Consider the following 17,831-nt stretch of genomic DNA (forward strand, 5'->3'; position numbering starts at 1 on the left):
GCAATCATAGCTCACTGTAGCCTCAAACTCCTGGCCTTAAGTGATCTTCCTTCCCCAGCCTCCTGAGTAGCTGAGACTACAGGCATGTGTCACCACATTTTGTAGAGATGGAGTCTCGCTATGTTGCCCATGCTGGTCTCCAGTTCCTGGGCTCAAGTGATCCTCTCACCTCAGCCTCCCAAAGTGCTGGGATTACAGGCATGCCTGGCCAAAGATGAGAGGTTCTCTGCAGCAGATAGTACTTGTGGGTGCGAGACCTGTCCAGGGCTTGATTTGAGGGAAGGAGCCTGAGGCCCCTGCCTGTTCCCTGGTGCTCAGGAGCTGTTCTTGGGCCCCTGTTGTTTCCTCAGCTGCCGGCCCAGCTGGCGGAAGTGCAGCCGTTTGGGGTTGAGGCCAAAGGCCTGCAGTCTCTGGCGGCTGAACTCACGTCCACCAAGCATCACAGTGGGGCCCAGCAGCCGTGCCTTCTTGGCCCTCCTCCGCCTCTGAAGGGCTGGCTTCTTGTGGGGTGATACAGGGGCCTCCTCTTCCTGTGCTGGGGGACTCTCCGGCTGGGGCCGCTTCCCGCCAGCCCCATCAAGGGCTGGCAGCTGCCTCTGTGGGCCGGCTTCGTCTCTCTGTGGCTTCCCTGTGGCTTCCGCGGGTGTCTCTGCCCTGAGGGAGAACAGTCAGGGCTCAGCCCAGGCCTGTCAAGATCAGGCCCATTCCTGAGCACGCAGGCCCAATTTTACAGGCGGGGAAAGGAGGGGCATAGTGAAGCGACCAAGGGCCTGCCTGGGATTCAGACCTGGGTCTCAGGCCAAAGCCAGGGCTTTTCTACGGATCCCAAAGGCTAGATTGTGAGGCTGAAGATTCTGGTACTTGTGCCTGGGCCAGCCCTAAGCTAGTCACATCAATTAACTCATTTTAGCTTTTGTTTCCTTAGAGACAGGGTCTTGCTCTGTCACCCAGACTGGAATGCAGTGGCGTTACCACAGCTCACTGCAGCCTCCAACTCCTGGGCTCATGCGATCTTCTCGCTTGAGTCTCCCAAAGTGCTGGGATTACAGGTTGGAGCACACACCTGGCCTCATTTTAGCTTTAAATAAACTGTGTGCTTCTATCACCCCTGCCTTCTAGACTGGGCGAAAGCAATCCTAGTAACAGCTAAGACCTATGGGGCATTTACTATATCTTAATAACTTTACGAGAATTAACTCATTTCATCCTCGGCAACCTGATAAGGCAGAACCGTCTCTATCTCCATCTTAATGAGAAAGAGGCCCAGGAGGGGTAGCAACTTGCCCAACGTCACACAACGATGGTGCCCATGTAGGATTCGAACCCAGGTCTCACAGCGGGGGGCGCTGCATTCCCAAAGTCATGCAGCAAGAGGCTGACAGAGCCAAGACTCCAGCCTGGGCCTGGCAGGCTCCCCACCCATGCTTCCCCAGCCAGCACTGCTTACTCTTCTCGGCAGAGTGACTTGAAGACCTGCCGCTTTTTCCATGAGTTCTGGGCCTTCTGGCTGTACGCCCGCTTGTCCCGCAGCTCCTCCTGCTCTGACCTGCAGTCAGATGCCCCTGTGTTGGGTGCTCTGGGAAGTGCCCGGGGCTGCCTGCCCTGCCCGCAGCACACCTGGCTCCACCCTGCCCCCCGTGCACGTGGCCCTGCGCCGCCCCATCACCTGTACATGCAGGTCTTCTTCAGGGAGCACCACTGGTTCAGCTCCTTATCGTCAGCAGCGAGGATCTGCGTGGGAAGGGAGAGTGGGGACCTGCTGTGATATTCTCCAGGCAGGGCCTTCCCTGAGCCTAAGTCACATCATTAGTCAAAACGGTAATGCTGCTACCATCCAGCAGGGTTGCCATGATGGCCAGAGACAGCTGATCTCTACAGAGGCCAGTGTTTTTTGTAGAGGTCAGCAGATGGGGTAACTGAGGCTCAGAGAACCGATCCTTGCCCTAGGCCACATGGCTGGGAAGTTGGCTGAATTGATTCCAGTTTGAGCCCCAGGGCCCTTGAGCTGTCACCCATACCCGGCCATCCCCAAAGCCTCAGAACGGGCAGGGGTCGCTGCCAACCACCAGGCTTCCTAATTACATATGAGGCTGTCATTCCCAGCCTCCAGACCTGTTTCCAAACCTACTCGAAGGCCATCAGAGGAAGTGAGGGAATGCCGATGGTATAAGCTCAGTACACATCGGCTATTTTTACTGACCATGAAAACGGTCGCACACCTTCAGCCGTCATCAGTCAGGCATAGTAGGTGCCCACAGCCTGCCAGGTGCCACACACTTTGGTCTCATTTCTGTTCCTTCCATAGTCACCAAAGTTGGGGTGTTACCAATTATTGTCTCATTTTACAGATGGGGAGTTGAGGCACAGATGGGGGAATAATTTGTCCAAAGACACAGCTGGTGAGCAGCCAAGCCAGGACTTGAACCCACCTGGGCCCTCTGGTTCCAGAGGACACCTAGTCTTTTGTTGAGACAGGGTCTCACTATGTCGCCCAGGCTGGAGTGCAGTGGCAGACTCACAGCTCACAGCAGCCTCAACCTCCCGGACTCAAGCAACCTTCCTGCCTCAGCCTCCCAAGTAGCTAGAACTAGATCTCCTTATGTTGCCCAGGTTAGTCTCAGAACTACTGGGCTCAAGTGATCCTCCCGCCTCAGCCTCCCAGAGTACTGGGATTACAGGTGTAAGCCAGTGTGCCCAGCCCTGCTACCAAGTCTTACCAGCCAGACTGCTGCTGATACATACTGACAGGAATAAAAGTAATATTGGCTGGGCCTGGTGGCTCACACCTGTAATCCCAGCACTTTGGGAGGTTGAGGCAGGCAGATCACATGAGGCCAGGAATTTGGGATCAGCCTGGCCAATATGTTAAAACTCGTCTCTATTAAAAATACAAAAATAATTGGGCATGATGGTACATGCCTCTAGTTCCAGCTACTCGGGAGGCTAAGACAGGAGAATCATTTGAACCTGGGAGGCGGAGTTTGCAGTGAGCTGAGTTTGTACTACTGCATGCCAGCCTGGGCGACAGAGCAAGACACCATCTCAATCAACCAATCAATCAAAAAATAAACAAAAATAAAAAGTAATATTGGCTGGGTGTGGTGGCTCACACACAGAATCCCGGCACTTTGGGAGGCCAAAGCAGGAAGCTTGTTTAAGCCCAGGGAGTTCGAAACCAGCCTGCACAACATGGTAAAACATCATCTGTGCAAAAAATATTTTTAATTAAAAATAAATTGGCCGGGCGCGGTGGCTCATGCTTGTAATCCCAGCACTTTGGGAGGCCAAGGCGGGCAGATCACGAGGTCAGGAGATCGAGACCACAGTGAAACCCCATCTCTACTAAAAATACAAAAAAAGGATTAGCCGGGCGTGGTGGCGGGCGCCTGTAGTCTCAGCTACTCGGAGAGGCTGAGGCAGGAGAATGGCGTGAACCCGGGAGGCCGAGCTTGCAATGAGCCGAGATCGCGCCACTGCACTCCAGCCTGGGCGACAGAGTGAGACTCCATCTCAAAATAAATAAATAAATAAATAATAATAAAATAAAAAAATTAAAAAAATTAATTGGGCATGGTGGCACATGCCTGTAGTCCCAGCTACTTGGGAGGCTGAGGTAGGAGGATCACTTGGGCCCAGGAGGTTGGCACCACTGCACTCCAGCCTCGGTGACAGAGCGAGACCATGTCTCAAAAAAAAGAAGTAATATTTACGGGGCATGCCATGGGCGAGGCACTGTTTTAAGCCCCCACCTTGTAGAAGGTAGTAATATTACCTTTGAGGCAAGGTAATGTTATTAGTACTGTCATTAGGACTATTAGCATTTTTCCTTTTCTGTTCTTTTTTTTTTTTTTGCGCTCTGTCACCCAGGCTGGAGTGCAGTGGTGCAATCTTGGCTCATTGCAACCTCTGCCTCTTGGGTTCAAGCAAATCTCCTGCCTCAGCCTCCCAAGTAGCTGGGACTACAGGCGCCTGCCACCACGCCTGGCTAATTTTGTATTTTTAGTAGAGACGGAGTTTCACCATGTTGGCCAGGCTGGTCTCGAACTCCTGACCTCAGGTGATCCACCCGCCTTGGCCTCCCAAAGGGCTGCGATTACAGGTGTGAGCCACCGCACCCAGCCGAATATTATCATTTTCAAGATGAAGAAACAGGCTGCCATGTTGTGGCATTTCTGAGCAACAGAGATCGGGACTCAGGGCCAGCTTTCTACCCCTCTGGCATACCTGGTGCCCTCTGCAGTGTCCCTGCCCGCCCGGGGCCCCTACCTCCTCAGTGCTGAGGCCAAAGTCGCAGGGCACCACGGTGCGGTACTTGAAGCGACAGGGCAGGTCGTCGATGATGTCCTCGTAGTCCAGCCGGTAATACTCATCGAGGTACTCCTCGAATGTCTTGTCCCCTGCTCGAAACAAAGCCAGGCTGCCGGGCTATGCCAGGCCCATGGAGCCCCCTGCCCACCCATGGCCTGCCCACCTGGGCCTCACCAGGTTCAAACACGGGCTTCTCCTGCCCCACGGCCACGGCGAAGGGTGACTTGCGCTTCTTCTTGCCCGTCGAGGGGGCCTCGTGCTTTTTCTTCCTCGGCTGGCTGGGGTCATAGTCAGCATCCATCTGCCAGGACACACAGGTCAGGTACCACCAGCCCTCTATCAGGGCCCCTGGGACTCCCTCAACCCGTTACACCTACGTTGAAGTTGGGGTCCTCACAGTGCAGCTCCTGCTGGCTCCAGTCTCCCTCCTGCTCAGGCCCGTCCCACATGTCCCAGTTCCAGTCGTCTGGATGCAGAGAGAACAGACAGGTGGGGCCAGGGTGGGACCTTGGGCTTCAGGCCCAGTCCCCAGTCCCCAATCCCCAGCCCGGTGCCCCAGCTGATCTCACCTTCAAGCCCTTCCTCTTCCTCAAATTGCGGCTTCTCCTCCTCCACGGCCCCGTAGTACTCATCCCCAAAGCACTTCTGCAGGGTCAGGGCTGGGGGTTACCAGGGCCCACTCGAGACAGAGGAGCTGAGCCCCCCACAATGCCGCCAATGACCCCCTCCTTGGCAGCTTTACTCCTGCAGCTCGTGGGGCTCCCCAGAGCCCTCCCAGGACCTAGCTCCTGAGGTGGGAGGACCTGCATGTCCAGAATCCTCCGCCAACTCCCCTGCTCTCTACCCTGTAATGTACTGGCCGCCATTCAGTTCCACACATCCACAGTTCTTCGCCCTCCTACAGGCCTTCGCCCCTGTGGTTTTTTTTTTTGAGACAGAATTTCGCTCGTGTTGCCCAGGCTGGAGTGCAATGGCACTACCTCAGCTCACTGCAACCCTTGCCTCCCGGTTTCAAGAGATTCTCCTGCCTCAGCCTCCGGTGGCCACCACATCCGGCAAATCCTTTTTTTTTTTTTTTTTTTTTTTTGAGGCCGATTTTCGCCAGGTGAGTGGCGGGATCATGGTCGACTTCACTGCAACCCTCCCGGTTCACCCTTCCCCTGCCTCAGCCCCTCCGTAGTGGAATACAGGGCGCCACCAGCCTGGTAGCTTATTTTGTTTTTTAGAAGACGGGGTTTCACCGGGTCTCGATCCCCTGACCTCGTGATCCCCCCTGATGGGATTACAAAGTGAGCAGGGCCCAGCCCTCTCTTTTTTTTTTCCAGTAGCCAAGGCTGGAGTACAATGGCACGATCTTGGCTCACTACAACCTCCGCCTCCCGGGTTCAAGCGATACCCTGCCTCAGCCTCCCGAGTAGCTAGGATTAGAGGCGCACGCCACCACACCCCAGCTAATTTTTTGTATATTTAGTAGAGATGGGGATTCTCCATGTTGGCCAGGATGGTCTTGATCTCCTGACCTCGTGATCCGCCTGCCTCGGCCTCCCAAAGTGCTGGAATTACAGGCGTGAGCCACCACACCCGGCCAGGTCTTTTGCTTTTTAAACAGAGTCTCCCTCTGTCGCCTAGACTGGAATGCAGTGGCATGATCTCAGTTTACTGCAACTTCTGCCTCCCGGGTTCAAGCGATTCTCCTGCCTCAGCCTCCCAAGTAGCTGAGATTACAGGCATGCACCACCACACCTGGCTAACTTTTGTATTTTTAGTAGAGATGAGGTTTCACCATGTTGGCCAGGCTGATCTCGAACTCCCAACCTCAGGTGATCTGCCTGCCTTAGCCTCCCAAAGTGCTGGGATTACAGGCGTGAGCCACGGTGCCCAGTGAGAGCCATGTTTGTGTGAGCTCAGTGTCATGGTGGGCCGGGATGAGGGCCGCACCTGCATGAGCTGGTCGTGCTGGGCAGGGTCGAAGTCGTCTTCAAGGTCCCCCTCCTCGAGGCCCAGTGTCTCGTTGCCCGTTACTTTCCGCAGCTTCTCCAGCTTGGCCAGAATCTCCTTCCTCTTCAGGTTCTTCAGCTGCTTGAGCTCTTCCTGTTTCTTTGCTTTCTCCTGCAGGCCCAGGCAGAGGGAGGGAGCGCATGGGCTTTCCTGCATGGCTAGGGGGTCCTCCCCAGCTGGCCGCGTGCACACTCACCCTCTTCTTTCGCTCCCGAGTCTCTTCCCTCTTCTCCTTCCTGCGCTCATCCTTACGGCGCACGGAGGACGCGATGCTGCGTGGGTAGGTCTTGACCTAGGCACAAGCAGAAAAGCCCAGAAGGGCTGCAGAGATGATGTGGGGTTCCCTGGGCCTGGACCCCGGGGGCCGAGTCCTCACCAGCCCCAGCCACCCACCGATGCTGAGTCTGGCTCCTCGAAACGGAAATTGTACTTCTGTTCGAAGTCCTCCTGTTTCTTCAGAAACAGCTCCCCCTCATCTGAGGAGTCATCCACAGCCAGCTGGACTGGGGGGCCGGGGACCCTGAGGGGCAAGATGTGGTGACAACAGGGGGCCAGCCAAGCAAGGTTGACCCCCCTTTCCTGCACGCCTGGGTACGAAGTGTACAAACTCATTTAATCCTCACAAGAACCCTACAAGGTGCACGCTGCTATTGTCCTCATTTTACAGATGGGGAAACTGAGGCATGAAAGTCTCAAAGCAGAACCAGGATTTGAGGCAGTGCCACCTGGCTCCAGAGCCTACCCTCTGTGGCTGTGCCTTGCGGCAGACTAACTCTGCCACCATCTGTGAAAAAAAGACACACATGGTGCCCTCTGCCTCCTGGCCAGTGCTGCCTGGGAATACTTCAGGAAGCGCACCCAAAATCTAGGCCCTGGGGAGACGCAGTGGCTCACCCCTCCTCTTCCTCCTCCTTTTCCTCCTCCTCTTCCTCCTCCTCGTAGCGTTTGTTGAGGATGTAATCCCGCAGGAACCGCTCCCCTTCATCCAACTCAGGGTCGTTCCAGTATTCCTTGAGATGGGTCTGGGGGTGACAGGAGACAAGACTCTGGTCAATGGAGGACAGGGAAGGAGGGCAGGCATGCTCACCACATGGACCTCACAGCCAGCCTCTGGAGTAGGTGACATTAGCCCCATTTTGTTTTTGTATTTTTTTTATTTCGAGACAGGGTCTTACTCTGCCATCCAGGTGAGAGTACAGTGGTGTGATCATAGCTCACTGCAGACTCAACCTCCCGGGCTCACAAGATCCTCCCGCCTTAGCCTCCCAAGTATCTGAGACTACAGGCGCATGCCACCATGCCTGGCTAATTTTTTCATTTTTTTGTAGAGCGGTTTTGCTATGTTGCCCAGGCTGGTCTCAAACTCCTGGCCTCAAGCAATCCTCCTGCCTTTAACTGGGATTACAGGTGTGAACCACGGCGCCCAGCCTATCCCCATTTAAAGAGATGTAGGAGCTGAGGCCCAGAGATGTACATATCCCATCTTCAGAGGGTTACTTTCTGTAAATAGGTTGGATGGACGAGGAACACACGGTCTCCTCCATCAGCGACCATGCGTGAGAACTCACCAGTTCCTTCAGGGACTCTGGGTTCCGAATCTCTTTCTGTCCCTTCAGCCACTCGATGTAGTCGGCCTCCTCCTGGGCCTGGGGAAAGTTAGCACTGAGCATCCGCAGATGCCCAGCCACCCGCCACCCTGTCCCCCAGCAGTGCTGTCAGTCCCCAGTGCCTACCTTCTCCTGCCTGGTTTTGGCACGTTTCTGCAGCAAACTGGAGCCACCCTCTCCAGCACTGTCCTCGTCCTCACTGTCCTCCACAAATGCCCGGAAGCTGCCCATGAGAGAAAACAAGCCTCAGGACAAGCAGGCTGGCCTGTCTGCTGCCCCAACATTTATTTTATTTTGTAGAGCTGGGGTCTATGTTGCCCAGGCTGATCTTGAACTCCTGGGCTCAAGTGATCCTCCCTCCTCTGCCTCCCAAAGCCCTGAGATTACAGGCGTGAGCCACCTCACCCAGCCGGCTGCCCCAAGATTAACTCCATGTACTAAGAAGCCCTGAGCTCTCCTCTCAACAAGCTCAGAGCAGTGCTGTGATGTTATTAACCCCGTTTAACTGATGAGGAAACTGAGGCACGTAGAAAGTGACAGAGCTCAATGTGAACCCGTGCCTATCCAACCCCCGAGCCTCAACTTTCCTCCATTGGGCCATTCCCGCCCACCCAGCCTCACCTTTCCTTGAGCTGTTTCTGTTCCTCCACATAACTTTGTGATGATGTCTCCTGCAGAGAGGGCCATAGGTCTCAGGCCAGCCCCAGGCCCCTCAGCCCCCTGACCCAGCCTTCACCCCACCCACCTGGAGTCTGTGATTAGAAGTCTCCCCGTCTGAGTTCTCCTCGTCGACATATTTGCTGTAAAGGAAAAGTGGGGTCTTCGGTATGTGTCTTCCAGGGCCCACCTGTCCCCATGCCCATGCAGAGCAGCTATTCCAAGCAACAGCTGGCGGGGGCCATCGGAGGGCTATGGAATCACTGAGGCTCCTGCTCTCGGGTATCTGCGATTCTGGTGAGTTTCCAGCATTTTTTTATTTTTTCTTTTCCAATCATGGGTGATAGCATTTCTTTTTTGGAGCCAGGGTCTCGCTCTATCCCTCAGGCTGGAGGGCAGTGGCATGATCTTGGCTCACTGCAACCTCCACCTCCCAGATTCAAGCGATTCTCCTACCTCAGCCTCCCCAAGTAGCTGGGACTACAGGCGCCCACCACCACATCTGGCTAATTTTTGTATTTTTAGTAGAGACGGGTTTTCACCATGTTAGCCACGGTGGTCTCAAACTCCTGACTTCAGGTGATCCGCCCGCCTCAGCCTCCCAAGGTCCTGGTATTACAGGCATGAGCCACCATGCCCAGCCTTTTTTCTTTTTGAGACAGGGTCTTATTCTGTTGCCCAGGCTGGAGTGCAGTGGCCTGATCATAGCTCACTGCAGCCTCCATCTCCTGGGCTCAATCCTCCTGCCTCAGCCTCCTGAGTAGCTGGGACTACAGGTACACATCATCATGCCCAGCTAATTTTTAATTCTTTTGTAGAGGCGGGGTATGTTGCCCAGGCTGCTCTCAAACTTCTGTCCTCAAGTGATCCTATTGCCTCAGCCTACCAAAGTGCTGGGATTATGGGCATGAGCCACCATGCCCGGCCCAGGTTGCCAGTTTTTTTCCCTCTCCTGCCCCTAAGACCCCCATAGACCTGACAGGGCTGGGAACCAGGGGGTGGGGATGTAGGCCTTCTCCGTACCCTGCCTTCTCCAAGATAACCTTCCTCTCATAGTCCTTCAGGTACATGGGCCGCACTTTCTTCTGCTTCTCCAAGGCTGCTGGCTCATCCTCACTCTCTGATGACGATGCTGTGAAACCACCAAAAGACACCTGCCATCACCCACAACCCCCTTCTTTGCCCTGGCAGAGAATCCCACAGGGCAGGGCCAGGGTTAGACAGAGGATTCAAATCCCAAATCCACCAATTCCCAGCTGTCCAAGAGTATTGTTCTTGTCACCATCTGGTGGGGTTGGGGTCATTCGGTTGTAATTCCTGTTTTGATTATTATTATTATTGTTATTATTTATTTTTTTTTTTTTTGAGGTGGAGTCTCATTCTGTTGCCCAGGCTGGAGTGCAATGGCATGATCTTGGCTCACTGCAACCTCTGCCTCCCGGGTTCAAGCTGTTCTCATGTCTCAGCCTCCCGAGAAGCTGGGATTACAGGTGCCTACCACCGCGCCTGGATAATTTTTATATTTTTAGTAGAGATGGGGGTTTCTCCATGTTGGTGAGGTTGGTCTCGAACTCCTGACCTCAGGTGATCCACCTGCATCGGCCTCCCAAGGGCTGAGATTACAGGCGTGAGACACCGCACCTGGCCATTATTATTATTTTTTGAGACAGAGTCTCACTCCGTTGCCCAGTGCATGGCGTGATCTCGGCTTACTGCAACCTCCGCCTCCCAGGTTCAAGCAATTCCCCTGCCTCAGCCTCCTGAGTAGCTGGAATTATGGGTGTGCACCACCATGCCCAGCTAATTTTTGTATTTTTAGTAGAGATGGGGTTTCACCATGTTGGCCAGGCTGGTCTCGAACTCCTTACCTCAAGTGATCCTCCCGCCTCAACCTCCCAAAGTGCTAGGATTATAGGCATGAGCCACCACGCCCAGCCTGATTAATTATTATAATTAATTTTTTTGAGAGTTGGAGTCTTACTCTTGCTCAGGCTGGAGTGCAGTGTCAAGATCCTAGCCCACAGCTCACTGCAGCCTCGAACTCATGGGCTTAAGCAATTCTCCCACCTCAGCCTCCCAAATACCTGGGAGTATAAGCGCACACCAGCATGCTCAGCTGAGTTCTGAATCTTTTGTAGAGATGGGATCTTGCTGCCGGGCACAGTGGCTCACGCCTGTAATCCCAGCACTTTGGGAGGCCAAGGCGGATGGATTACCTGAGGTCAGGAATTTGAGACCAGCCTGGCTAACATGGTGAAACCCCGTTTCTACTAAAAATACAAAAAAATAGCTGGGTGTGGTGGCATGCACCTGTAATCCCAGCTACTCAGGAGGCTGAGGCAGGAGAATCGCTTGAACCCAGGAGGAGGAGGTTGCAGTGAGCCCAGATCATGCCATTGCACTCCAGCTTGGGCAACAAGAGCAAAACTCTGTCTCAAAAAAAAAAAAAAAAGAAAGGCTGGCTGGGCACAGTGGCTCACGCCTGTAATCCCAGCACTTCAGGAGGCCAGGGCGGGTGGATCACCGGAGGTTGGGAGTTGGAGACCAGCCTGGCCAACATGGAGAAACCCCGTCTCTACTAAAAATCCAAAATTAGCTGGGCGTGGTGGTGCGTGCCTGTAATTCCAGCTACTCAGGAGGCTGAGGCGGGAGAATCGCTTAAACCTGGGAGGCAGAGGTTGCAGTGAGCCGAGATGGTGCCATCGCAACCCAGCCTGGGCAACAAGAGTGAAACAACATCTCAAAAAAAAAAAAAAAAAGAGAGAGAGAGAAATGGGGTCTTGCTATGTCGCCCAAACTGGTCTTAAACTCCTGGCCTCAACTGACCCTCCCACCTCAGCCTCCCAAAGTGCTGGGATTAGATGCCTGAACCACCTACCCAGCCTGGTGGAGCTGGAATCATTCAGTCAGCAATTCCCACCTTGAACAGTGCAAAGGACACATTCATTAACCCACCACCAGGTAATAACCTAGGTTCTGCTAATGACTTGTGACTTGTGAAGCAATTCATTCAACAGTCAAAACAGATGAATTGGGTAAACTGGGTAAATCCCAATCTATCCTTAAAACAGCCCTGAGGGGAGATGCTACCGTTAGATATACTTTACAGACAGGAAAAGAGGCTCAGAGAAGTGAAGTCACTTCTCTGAATCCACAGTCAGGAAAGGACCCCGGAGGAAGGAGAGGCTTAGACAGGAGTGGCCCCGGACCTGTTCTGTTATAGAAGGTGGCATCTTTCTGATAAATGCGGGGGTCCTTCTTCTTCAACAAGGAGAGCGTTTTGTAAAAGTCCCGCTCCTGCTGGGGGTCAAATTCCTAGGGCAGGAAAAGGGTTGGGGATAGATTTCAGAAGGGAGGTAATAAGAGCCCTGGCGCCAGCAGGTGAGCTCAGCGTAGGGATTAGGATGGAGGGGGGTGGATCTGGCTGGGGAGAGAGGCAGGTGGTCAAACAGCAGGAGGGAGAGGGGCCCTCTTGAGGTGGGCAGGAGCAGGCCACAGGTAGGTACAGGATATGGGTAAAGGAAGGTGAGGGGCAAGGAGAAGGTAATTCCTGGGGAAGACAAAGACTTGACAAGGGGCAGGTGGGCTGAGGGCACGAGAGACAGCGGGGAGAGGCTGGGCCAGGCCGCACAGTGGGACCAGGATCAGGGCTGATGTGAGTAGAAGTTGGGCGCCCCACGTGGCGCAAGGAGTACACTAAAAAATGGCTAGACTCTTGAGGATGAAAGAGGACAGGGGGGGTTCTTGGGGGACAGAGTCGCCCCACACATCAGAGTGGGCAGGTGGATCGTGGCAGGGGAGGGAAAATAACGGGGATTTGGCTCCCCTGGGGAGAGAGGGGCGCTGTCTGTCCTTCATGGGATGGGGAGCGGGAGATGGGACGCTCCCGCAGGGCGCTCTGGGGTTGGGGGTTTCCCCCCGTCTACATCGGGGTCGGGTGGAGGCGGGGGGGCTTGGACGCCTCCGCACGTCCAGGACGGGGCGGGGACGCGCACCACGCGGTCGTCGCTGGAGTCCGACTCGGAGCTGGAGTCGCTGCCGCTGTCCCGGTCCCCGTAGCGATCCTTTACTGCGGGACACAGATGGGATGCCCCCCAGGTCAGCCGGCGGGGCCACTCGACTCCCCACTTCCCAACCGGTCGGCGCGCGCAGGCTCCCGCGCGCATGCGCCCCGCACTCACGCCGCTGCAGTTCCTCGCGCTCGCGGTAGCGGTTGTACCGCGCGGCAAACGCCGCGTTCACCCGCAGCTGCAACGACCCGCGCGGTTCCGGCATGGCGGCTCTGTGGCCCATGGCGCACGCGCATTGAGGAAGTCCTGGACGGAGCGGGGCCGCCCTCGGTCCCGCCCAAATCCACTTGTAAACGAGGCGGACCGCTCCTAACCCCGCCCCTGGCTTTTCCGGGATCCCTTAAGCTTCATCACGGCAGTCACCGCCCACGGCTACGCCCCTGCGGGGAAGGCCGCGGCCACCGCCCACCCGCCCCACCCCCTGTGCTCCGGGCACCCAGCTGACAGCTGGGGGCCCTTTCTCCACTCGCGGTTTCCTGCTTCCCTTCCGTTCCGACAGCGAAAACCGCTGCCCCACCCAGCTCACTCACCCTGGCGCCCTGGGAATTACTGTTCTCTCCCCTCACCCACCACATCCACGATCCGCGACCCCCGTCCTCATCCCCATCAACATCCCGGATGTGTAACTCTCCATCCCAGACTCAAAAATCAGAAGCCACCCGTGCTGTGATCATGCACAAGTCTTAATTTAATGGGTAAAAACATTAAATTATTACAACATTTTTTCCAATAAAGCATAATAAATAGAATCCATTTCTTTTAAAACGCTGTACAAGAGACTGGAAAACAAGCTTCCAACAGAATATGAATAACTCATAACTCATTCTACCTTCTTATTGATTTGGGACGCTCCCCCCACCCCCCACGCCTGAAGCAACGTGCACACTTCAGGTCTCTGAGCACAGCCGGCCAAGGTCACCAGGTTCTAGGCTCACTAGAGGTGATGACTTCACTCTTAAATGCTCTGCCCTTGGGTCTTGTCTGAGGCCCCAGCAGCCTGGGGCGCAGAAGAAACCGAACCGTTTAGGTGGCTGTGGCCTGCAGGAGCCCTTCTCTGTCCAACACACCAAAAGGAGTGAGAAAAACAAATGAGAAACGTCCCCCAAACACTCACACACCCCAAAACCAACACCTATTAGCCACAAACTGTGCTCCTCCCCTACTGCGGCAGTGGGCAGGAGAAACAAGAAGAGAAAGTGTTTCTTCCCCTCTCTTCTGATACATAACCCCATGGGGTTCTCTTGCTGAAGAGGGTGACCCCAGATCACAGCGGAGCCACCATGTGCCTCTGCAGGATGTCCACGAGGTCCTGAGCCCCTCTCTGCAGTGCCAGCTCCAAGGGTGTGAGACCCCTGGCATCCCTGCGATGGAGATCAGATTCAGCTGCCAGAAAGCTGACCACAGCAGTGTGACCCTCTTGAACTGCCAGATGGATTGGAAGTGCCCCGGTGCCATCAGGCGCGTTGACATCAGCCCCGTGCTCCACTAGGACCTTCAGGGTGTCCAGGAATCCAGTGCGGGCTGCGTCATGGACTGGACTGGTACCGGAGGTGTCCTGGACATTGGGGCTGGCACCTTGCTTCAGCAGCTCCAGGGCGATGGCGGTGCTGCCAAACATCATGACCTGTGTGAGGGACAGAGGATCAGGAGGTCCTCAAGGGAAGAGGTTCCAAAAAAGGGGTCACTGGAAAGAGAAGGGTCATCCAGAAAGAGGCATCTCCCAGAAACAGGAAATGCTAGAGGAGGGGTCCTCTAGTGAACGGAGAAGCTGCATAAGCCCCCAGGAAACTGAGATGCAGATAAAAAGTTCTTCTGGGAATGGGGACCCCACCCCCAAAAGCTGGTCGCTCCCCTAAGAATGAGACCCCCCCAACCCAGAGAACAGCCCCCATGGAAACTTTCAAGGAACCTAAGACTCTCCCCCAAGGGACCAAAGACGCCCCCAGATATGGGCAATCACCAGGAAATAGAAAATCCCCTCCAGGAAGTGGGCCCCCAGAGATGGAGAACTACCCCCAAAGAATTGACAGTCCTCATAAGGAAAAGAGATGTCAAAGGAAAGCGAACCCCACCCCCTTCTCCAGGAAATAGCCTCCTCCTATATAATGGTGATGTCACCTCAGAGTACCTGAGAGCTCCTTTCAAGAAGCGGGATTCCAAAAGTAATAAGAGAAGAGAAACGAGACTCCCCTGTAAAATGTCTCCCAGAGAATATAGGGATGTCTTGCAATCTGACATTGTTCCTCCATTGGGGCCCCCACACTATACCAAGGATCCGCGTAACCTTTAGGAATGAAGACCCCACCCCCAAGTAACCAGATATGTCTCAGAGAGCCCCCTACAAAATGAGGAACCCCTAGAGACAGGACCTCCCCTTCCAGAGATCGGATCTCCCCATAGAAGCCCCAAGAAACGTGAGCCCTCCCCATGGAAACGGCATCCAAACGAGCTGAACCCGCACCCACGGAATAAGAACCTCTCCAGGGAAAGTGAATCCCCGGCACTCAGAGAAGCAGGAATCCTCACAGAGAAGATGCTAAAAAGCTCTCCCCTCCCCCCACAACCTAGTCTCACCCACCACCCACCTTCGAAAGGGGACCGTGGGGGAACAATGAAAGCCTAGAGAAGAAGGACCGGTTCCCAGTGGGTCACCACCAGGGCCAGGAGACCAGAGAAGAGCTCTGGGGTTCGGATCCTCATCCCGCTTAGCCGCCCCGCCCCGACCTGGACCGGCCCGACCTCACCTGCAGCGCCGTCTTGCCGAAGCGGTTGAGGGCGTCGGGATGCACCAGCTCGCGGTGCAGAAGGCGGCGCACCTCCTGCAGGTCGCCCCGGGCCGCCGCCCCACTCAGCCGGTCGCCGGCGCGAACCTCCTCCAGCAGCATGTCGACACTGGCGGCCTGCAAAGCCCCCCGCCCCGCCCCAGCCCGGCGCTGTCAGCACGGAGCAGCCGGCGGGCGCTGGCCCGAGCAGCCCTCCCGAGGCGCGGCCGCGGTGCACCCGGCTGCGCTGCGCTCCCGGCCCGGCTCCCCAGCCCGAGACCCCGGCCCTCCCAGAGGGCTCCTCCCCCTGTCAGCCGGAGGGCGGCGAGGGGCTGGAAGCCGGGCCCAACCCTCGGCCGCCCGCGGGGCCCTGCCCGGCGCCCGCCCCTTGGGGGCTGGGTCTGCCCCTAACTCACCCTCCCTCCTCCTCGCCGGGCGGGGTCTGCTCTGAGCCTGCGCCGCCGCCGCCGCTGAGGCAGCCGCCAGGGGGCGGAGCCAAAGTGCTCCCGGCCACGCCCCGAACGCCGTGGATTTGTTTTCTTACAAACTCGCTACTCTGTAGCGGATCCGCGTTGCCCGGCGCGCGACCTTATGACGTTCCGCCCACAGGGCCTGCATAACCAGTGGATGCGCGTCGCCGGGGAAACTTCGGGCTCGGCGTGAAACGCGTCGCTGCTGATTGGTCAGAGTGTGGCAAGCGGTGGACCGCCAGCAATGGCGGGGTTTTCGGTTTTCAAATGAACCCGGCAGGCGGGAAAGAAGGCTGGTTTAACTGACCCAGGGAGAAAGGTCAGGGGCAGGGTAGCGCGGGCTGCTCTGGGACCTCGGCGCCTCCTGGGGGAAGGGAGGCAGGGCTGGAGCCACCCAATCCGAGGTTCCACTGCTAATAGACATTCATTGGCCCTTACTACGAGCTGGGCGCTTTATTTCGTTCATTCATTCATTCACGGTGTGCAGGGAGCGTCCTGGGAGCTGGACACGCACATTCAAACAACTAAATAATATTAGATAGTGTCAAGCACCGTGAAGAAAGGGAAACGGAGAGATGGAGTGGACGAGGAAGGGATCACCCTGCCTGGCTCAGACTGAGCCAGGAGGAAAGGAGCCTGCAGCTGCCACGTGGGAAGGCCTGGGAGGACATAGTCGCAGCCAGACAGGGACTCAGAGGTCTTCGTTCAAATATTTACTTAGCACCTCCTAGAGGTGCCCGAGTGGAGAGCACGCCAGTCGGCCCCTGCTGCAGGGACACCTATGGTCTGGGGCCAGAGACAATAGTTAATTTTTATTTATTTAATATATGTATTTATTTTTGAGTCAGGGTCTCACTCCTGTCACCCGGCCGGTGTGCAGTGGCGCGATCACAGCTCACTGCAGCCTCGACTTCCCGGGCTCAAGTGATCCTCCCGCCTCAGCCTCCCGAGTAGCTCGGACTACAGGGCACATCACCACGCCCGGCTAATTTGTATTTTTAGTAGAGATGCGGTTTCACAATGTTACCCAGGCTGGTGTTTTTTGTTTGTTATTTGTGTTTTGCTTTTAAATTCAGATTTTTTTTTTTTTACGTTGGGGTTCTTGCTTTGTTGCCCAGGCTGTTTCCGAATTCCTGGGCTCAACAGATCCTTCTGCCTTGGCCTCCAAAAGTGCTGGGATTACAGGCGTGAGCTCTTGCTCCCCGCCAATAGTTAAATCTTTTTAGAGTGGTAGAGGACTGACCAGATGAGCCATTGAAATGGAAAGGCAAAAAGCCGGGCGCGGTGGCTCACGCCTGTAATCCCAGCACTCTAGGAGGCTGAGGTGAGCAGATCACGAGGTCAGGAGTTCGAGACCAGCCAGACCAACATGGTGAAACCGCGTCTCTACTAAAAATAAAAAAATCAGCTGCGCCTAGTGGCGCGCACCTGTAATCCCAGCTACTCAGGAGGCTGAGACAGGAGAATCGCTTGAACCCAGGAGGCGGAGGTCGCAGGAGCCGAGATCACGCCATTGTACTCCAGCCTGGGCAACAGAGTGAGACTCTGTCTCAAAAAAAAAAAAGAAAAGAAAAGAAAAAGAAAAAGAAACGGAAAGGCAGAGAGGGCCTCCCTGAAGAGGTGACATTTGATTTGAGACCTAAAGGTGAGGGAGGGAGACTTGTGGTTATATGGGGAAAAGCACACCAGCTGGGAGGCACAGCAGATGCTAAGGCCCAGAGGTGAGAGCGTGCCTGGTGTGGTACAGAGCAGGGGAGAGCAGGTAGGTGGGGTATCAGGATGGCAATTGTGCAGATCAAGCCATGGCTTTTTATTTATTTATTTATTATTATTATTATTTTTTTTTTTTTTGAGACAGAGTCTCGCTCTTTCGCCCAGGCCAGAGTTCAGTGGCACTATCACGGCTCACTGCAAGCTCCGCCTCCCGGGTTCACGCCATTCTCCTGCCTCAGCCTCCTG

General features: G+C 55.4%; 2 protein-coding genes across 3 annotated transcripts; both read right to left on the reverse strand.

Moving 5' to 3' along the window:
- Window positions 1–105: 105 nt before the first annotated feature.
- KRI1 (KRI1 homolog) lies at window positions 106–13,006 on the reverse strand. The gene is made up of 19 exons (XM_032169656.2): window positions 12,752–13,006; window positions 12,566–12,639; window positions 11,780–11,885; window positions 9,594–9,702; window positions 8,659–8,713; window positions 8,535–8,584; window positions 8,040–8,136; window positions 7,875–7,952; window positions 7,201–7,328; window positions 6,700–6,826; window positions 6,503–6,598; window positions 6,247–6,417; window positions 4,878–4,953; window positions 4,686–4,774; window positions 4,483–4,609; window positions 4,267–4,397; window positions 1,667–1,731; window positions 1,448–1,546; window positions 106–654 (listed from the first exon to the last, which is right to left on the reverse strand). The coding sequence occupies exons 1-19, from the start codon at window positions 12,861–12,863 to the stop codon at window positions 315–317; spliced, it is 2,130 nt and encodes a 709-aa protein (XP_032025547.1). The 5' UTR covers window positions 12,864–13,006; the 3' UTR covers window positions 106–314.
- Window positions 13,007–13,310: 304 nt separating this feature from the next.
- On the reverse strand, window positions 13,311–15,958 carry CDKN2D (cyclin dependent kinase inhibitor 2D). Of its 2 annotated transcripts, XM_032169661.2 has the most exons (3): window positions 15,819–15,958; window positions 15,385–15,540; window positions 13,311–14,264 (listed from the first exon to the last, which is right to left on the reverse strand). In XM_032169661.2, the coding sequence occupies exons 2-3, from the start codon at window positions 15,523–15,525 to the stop codon at window positions 13,905–13,907; spliced, it is 501 nt and encodes a 166-aa protein (XP_032025552.1). In that variant the 5' UTR covers window positions 15,526–15,540; window positions 15,819–15,958; the 3' UTR covers window positions 13,311–13,904. The 2 variants fall into 2 exon arrangements, with proteins under 2 accessions (XP_032025552.1, XP_058280902.1); XM_058424919.1 differs by having other exon boundaries at window positions 15,385–15,851.
- Between the last annotated feature and the right edge of the window lie 1,873 nt (window positions 15,959–17,831).

The sequence above is a fragment of the Hylobates moloch genome, unplaced genomic scaffold (assembly GCF_009828535.3).
Source record: "Hylobates moloch isolate HMO894 unplaced genomic scaffold, HMol_V3 SCAFFOLD_12, whole genome shotgun sequence".
In the NCBI taxonomy this organism is placed as follows: Eukaryota; Metazoa; Chordata; class Mammalia; order Primates; family Hylobatidae; genus Hylobates; species Hylobates moloch.

Bases quoted from the DNA above. Each gene is read 5' to 3' on its own strand.
- KRI1 (XM_032169656.2), bottom strand. From the start codon at position 12,863: ATGGGCCACAGAGCCGCCATGCCGGAACCGCGCGGGTCGTTGCAGCTG. The intron at 6,418-6,502 runs GTGAGTGTGCAC...CTGGGCCTGCAG, and splicing joins CTCGGGAGCGAAAGAAGAGG to GAGAAAGCAAAGAAACAGGA. The intron at 1,732-4,266 runs GTAGGGGCCCCG...CTTCCCACGCAG, and splicing joins TTGGCCTCAGCACTGAGGAG to ATCCTCGCTGCTGACGATAA.
- CDKN2D (XM_032169661.2), bottom strand. From the start codon at position 15,525: ATGCTGCTGGAGGAGGTTCGCGCCGGCGACCGGCTGAGTGGGGCGGCG. The intron at 14,265-15,384 runs GTGAGGTCGGGC...TCCCTCACACAG, and splicing joins TCGGCAAGACGGCGCTGCAG to GTCATGATGTTTGGCAGCAC.